Below are 5,583 nucleotides of genomic sequence, written 5' to 3'. Positions count from 1 at the left end.
GCAGCCTGAGGGCTTGCTGGGGACTGGACTACGCTTGTGGTTTCAGATGCTGAGAGTTTCCGAGTTGAGTAGCGAGTCCTTTGGAAAAGGGGACATGCTTCTTCCCTCAGGGTCCTGGTGGGCAAATCAGAAATCGGCTATCGAAAAAGGGATGTTGGGGCATGAGGCTTATATGCATTTACAAAGTTAGTTATTAGTAAGATGATTGTAAGGGGGGGGAACCCCAAAATATAATGTAAATGAAAAACTGTATAAAACACAATGTACATGCCTGAAACACTGTGGATAGGAATTGTTGTTGTTGTGTAAGTGGAGTTGGAACTGACCCATGGGTGACCTTCCAGAGCGTTTTCAGAGGCTTTAATCTCACAGGAGGAGATTGCCTATTCTTTGGCCACGGAGTAGCTTGTGGCCTTGAACTGCGTGCCTTCTGGATTGCAGCACAACTTCTTGCCACTAGGCCACCAGAGCTCCAAAATATTAATTTTTTTTTTCATCAAGAATTCTTTTTATTTATTTTTCATTTGAATGAACATCTACAAAGATTTTGGAATTCCATTCATTCATTGTTGCATCCTTCTCCCCACCCACCCCACCCCCCCAAAATATTAATTTTTAAAAATGCAAAACTGACCTGGGCTGTCGCTCTCCTGCCACTTGTAAACCCTCCAACGGGCTGCCCACCAGCCTCAGGACACTGGCCAATTCCCACTCCTGGCTTTCCATGCTAGGCTCACCCACTTCTGCGGCCCCAGGGAGTCCTTGGCGCTGGTGCCCAGGCCCCAGGTGTCTGCTTCCATGCCTGTCTCGTTCTCTCTCTGGACGCGTTACTTGCTCTCTTGTCCACCTGAGTCTGGCCACTCCCCTCTCCCTCACAGAGCCAACCTCTCGGGTCTTCCCTCAGCTGCCGCTATTCAGGTCGCTCCCCCACCTTGGCCGCACCCACACTGTCTGGCTCTGGTCTCTCCTGGTGACTTGGCATGTTCTATTGCTATTTGCTGGTCTCCTATCCTGGGCCCTCAAAGTCAAGGAGATGTCTCTGCACCATCCATTCATTGCATTCTTAAACAGTTTTCAAGCCTCTAATTTGTGCCAGCTCTGGGAACAGCATAAATCCTACTCCCTGAGTCCACATGCCAATAAGACCTCCCTGATGCTGGCTCAGTGCCAGTCAGTCATGTGCTGGGGGCACTCAGAAAAGGGCTTGGAGATTGGGCATGTCTGCATGAAGGAGAGGGCACTGAGCGTAAGGCCCTGACAGCTGTGTAGGAGTTTTCTAGGCAGAATGAATGGAGAGACTGCTCTGTCGAGGCCAGCACTCAGCTCTCACCTCTGCTTTTCTCTTTCAGAATGCATGAATTGTACCCGGCTCAGCGACATGAGCGAACGACTGACCACGCTGGAGGCCAAGGTCAGATGGGCTGAGAGTGGACGTTTGTTAGCCATCTGCCAAGTGTGGCGCGGAAGGCAGGTCCCAGCAGTACAGCAGGCTTTATGCTTTAAGCAGCCTGGACAGGGAGCTGGTGCTGCTTGGAGCCTCGGTGACACTAGATGGACTCCTCGGGGGTGGGCCAGCCTTGAGGGTGGGCATGGGCGTGAGGAGTGTGAGAACAAGAAAGTGGAGAGCCCAGATCTGAATGCAGGGCTCTGAGCTCTCAGAAGCCAATCCCTCAGTGCAGAGAGGAGAGAGGTACTGCCCCGTCTCCAGGCTGCTGTCCCCATCTCTGGCTCTTCCTGGGCAGGGAGACAGCAGCCCCCAGCCCATCACAAACCTATTTCTAGCTGGATCCTCTAGGGCCCTGAGAAGACCCGGGTCCTCCTCCCCTGCTAGCCAGCTCGTTTGGGCCCGACAAGGGCAGAGTGATCACTCTATCAGCAGTGTTCAGTTATCTATGTCGATGAAGGATGGTACCTTCGGACAGGCCATGCCTGAGGCAGTGCCCAAGATAAGGACTCGGGTCCGGACCAAACCCACTGCCGTTTCAAGTGCTCCTCCATTGAGTTTCTCAGGAGATGCACCTTTACAGAAAGAGAGTGTCTGGCATTCTCCCATGAGGTGGCCACATGGATACACCCCCATCCAGGCACACATGGTGCACAGCTCTTGCCAACGCTGCACTGTGGTCTGCAGTTTGGCTCCACCTCCTGTCTCCACTGCTGGGCATAGAACCGCCTCCCGTTGCCAGGCAGGCTGTGAGAGTGAGCACCTGGCCGAGAAGACAGAGGTTGCCAGTTTTGGCTTAGGCCAAGTGCTTACTCCTCTCCTGGGGCTTGCGTGCCCAGATGTCACCATAGGGGGTTCCAGAACAAAGGGAGAGGGTCAGCCAGCAGGACCCACTGAGCTTACATTCTGACTTCATGGCCCATGAGAGTGGGAGAGCCCGACCCCAAGGGGACCGCCTTGCCTGAGGGTCATGGAAGCCTCGGAACTCAGCTGGCCTGTGGACCAGGCGGGTGGTGTCTTGGCCGGCCAAGGAACTTGAGTGACATCACCAGGCCGCTGCCCTACTAGCTGTGCTCTGGTGTTCTTGGGTCAAGGCCCCACGCCCACTGCTGCCTGCCCTGGTGAGCTCATGGCCAGGTCAAGATGGGCTCAGTTTCTCCAGGAGGTTTGCCATGGTGAGCCCAAGAGGGTCTGGGCTCTGGCTAGGGCTGGTTTGAACTTGGCCATGGCTAGGGCACCTCTGCCAGGTCAGTGGGCCTCTAGGAGGTGGTGGGGTTCGTGTGGGAGGTACTCCCTGGAGAAGCGTGTCAGACCTTCTACACTGGAGAACGGTCTCATGAGACAGATCCCCTTAGAGGAATCCGAGTCACGACAGCCTGGGTCCCCCTCCCTAAGTCCCCACTGCTCCTGCCTGCTCCTGGTCTCTTGGTTTCTGTCCCCACCCCCGGCTCCAACTTCCTGCTTCCTCAGTCACCCCAGACAGTCCCTCTTCAGCTCTAGATCCATGGAAACATCCTATGCCAGTATGCCCAACTGCAGTTACCACCTTTACCCTTAGACCTGCCGCTTCTCATGTGCCTCAGCACCGAGGTCAGAGCCATGCCAGCTTCCACCCACTATCTGGCCCCCAGACTCCAGGGTACCGTTTCCCAATGTTCTCCCCACCTTGTCTTCACGCCCTGAACCAGTCCATCCTGTGCACCCTCCCCTACAGTGCCCCCAGCTCCTCTACTACCCAGGGACCCTAACCTTGGTCATGACCACTCAGCTTCCCTGACGACGCAGGACTGGTGGACATTCACCACTGGGGTGGAAATCAGAAGCTGCCCCCATCCCTCAGAGGGACCCACAGGACCTTGATTCTGCTCCTGGCTGTGGTGTGACCTAAGACCAGTCACCTCCCTCTTCCATGCCTTCCAGAAACTCAGCTGGACCTGCTGTCCTGAGCAATGGGGAGGGGTGTCCACTGCAATCTGGTAGATGGGGCACCACAAGGGTCCTAGGCCCAAGGCTCGATGGTTGGTGGACGCAGGCAGGTCACTTACAGCCTCTTTTTGGTCTCCATGTCTCACCTGTGAAGTAGTTTTGAGAATCCTCTTTTACTTCATGCAGGAAAAAACAAAGGGGACCCAGAGAAGCAGACCTGGGGGGTCTGGAACCTCGATAGGCAGGAACTCACATGCCCAGTCCAGTGGGAGGCACTGAGGCCTCGTTCAGGATGCAGGGAAGGACTCTGAGCTAGGAGAGCGGTTGTGTCCATTCCACTGCCCCCAGCGAGTGCCCTAGACCCAGGAGGCCAGTAGAGGTGAGCACACCTGTGTGCCCACTGGCGCCCCCGTGTGCTGGAACTGGAGCTCCTCTACCATCTAGGAGCCCCTGTGAGCGTCACCAGGCCCAGGGACAGTGTTGCTGGTCATGGGGACGCTGAGGCGGTCATGGCCTGCTCCCAAGAAGCCCCACCCAGGCTGGTTTCTTAAATGCCCTGACGTCAGCAGCAACACTGGGAACTGTGGGCTGCGTGCTCACCTTTCATGATCCCGAGGGGTCATTTTACTGACAGAAAACAGAGGCCACATCGGGAGAGCCTGGACTCAGGCTGGCGTTTCCCACTCGAGGCCCTCAGCCCAAAGGGGTTCGCTGGGGTCTAGGAAGAAGGGGCTGTTTGCTTCTGCTGCCTGGGACTAACTAGAGCTTCCAGAAGGAGCTGGAATGATGCTTTAAGGGTTATGAGGGTCCCCAGGCCCTGCCCCAGGCCCAAAGGGGTAAGTTGAGCATGGTCACCTGCTGATGGTCAGTGTAGCATGAGGGAGCAGAAGACAGTTAATAAGGAGTGTCCACAGGTCTTCAGGCAGGGCAATTAAGGCCCAGGGGCCGAGGGGCTGGATGGTGCAGAGAGGAGAAGGAGAGTGTGGCCTCCAAGGGACAGGGTGCCCTGTGAGGAAGGTGGCTTACTGAGATGGGGTCACGAGAGGGCCAGGCTTGCTTTGTCCAGAGCAGCCAAGTCCACTGTTGAGTGGAGGACCCTCGGGGTTAAGGAGCAGATGGAGGGGCCGGGGAGGCAGGAGACTGGGAAGCCCACTGAGACAGGCTGAGGGGGTCATTGAGGAGAGGCCTGGAAAGGCCCAGTGGACAGGTCCTTCCCCTCCTAGAAGTGGACTTGAAGGAAGGTGGAGGGGTATGTGACGGTCTGTCTGTCTCAGGTCGCTGTGGGCAGGGGTGGGAGGCAGAATGGATGCCATTGGACGCCCGTAAACATGGTCACTGGTTTGGGCACCTCGTGGTGCGCCCAGCCTGCGGCGTGTGACCATTCAGCTGAGTGTAAAGGTCTTGCTCGCACAGGTTAAAGGAGCCTGTAATATAGGAGCTTCTTACCTCCCCCCTTGGGCAGATCAAGGCACTGGGTCACAAGGGGAGATGGAAGCAGGATGCTGGGACTCCGTGCTGGGCGTCGAGTCCCTGTCTGCCTGGGAGAGTCTAACACAGCTTCTCAGCTGGGCACCCAGCCTGCATCTGGTGACCAGTCTGTTTGCACCAAGAGCTGGCACGCAGCGCCCCCTGCCGGCCTCTTTGCGAACAGCAGGGCTTCTCTGCACCTGTGAGCCTTGCTTCTCTCAAATAGAGAGAAACCTCCTTTTGGCCCAGACCCTGGGTCCTGGTGATCTTTGACCCCTGACCCCATCAAGGGGGCAGAAAGATGCTACTTTCCAGGCTGTCCCTGTGAGACTATGTCACTCTTCTCTTCGAGATCCTACTCTCTCCTTGAGCTACTGTGCTGGGTTTATCTGTACCCATCTCTGGTGGCCTAGACACTAAGGAAATATGCTGCTAACCTGAGGACTTGGCCTCTCTGGAGGTTCCAATCCATCAGCAGCTTCTCAGGAGAAAGACGGGCAGCGTCCTCCTGTGGAATTTACAGCCTTGAAAACCTGCTGGAGGGTCAGCTATGAGTCCGTTCCCAGACAGTCATTTATCCCTACACCCATCCATTCATTATTCCTTACACACACACACACACACACACACACACACACATCCACACACACACATCCACACATATCCATCCACCTACCCACACACCCATCCCTCCAGCTATCTATTTATTCATCCACTTTTACACACACATCCATCTATCCATTTAC

At 55.7% G+C, this 5,583-nt stretch overlaps 1 protein-coding gene across 1 annotated transcript in view; it reads left to right on the top strand.

Annotated features, from left to right (window-relative positions):
• The window catches only part of COL26A1 (collagen, type XXVI, alpha 1), a 121,889-nt gene that overhangs the window by 100,221 nt on the left and 16,085 nt on the right, over positions 1-5,583 (top strand). The window contains exon 6 of the mRNA XM_006889803.1: positions 1,350-1,411. Within this exon, the coding sequence (XP_006889865.1) occupies positions 1,350-1,411 (62 nt within the window). The remainder of the gene's footprint in view (positions 1-1,349; positions 1,412-5,583) is intronic.

The sequence above is a fragment of the Elephantulus edwardii genome, unplaced genomic scaffold, assembly GCF_000299155.1.
Source record: "Elephantulus edwardii isolate Elephantulus edwardi_28Jun2011 unplaced genomic scaffold, EleEdw1.0 scaffold00080, whole genome shotgun sequence".
In the NCBI taxonomy this organism is placed as follows: domain Eukaryota; kingdom Metazoa; phylum Chordata; class Mammalia; order Macroscelidea; family Macroscelididae; genus Elephantulus; species Elephantulus edwardii.
Note: the sequence above shows the minus strand (reverse complement) of the source record. Positions and strands in the feature narration are given on the sequence as shown.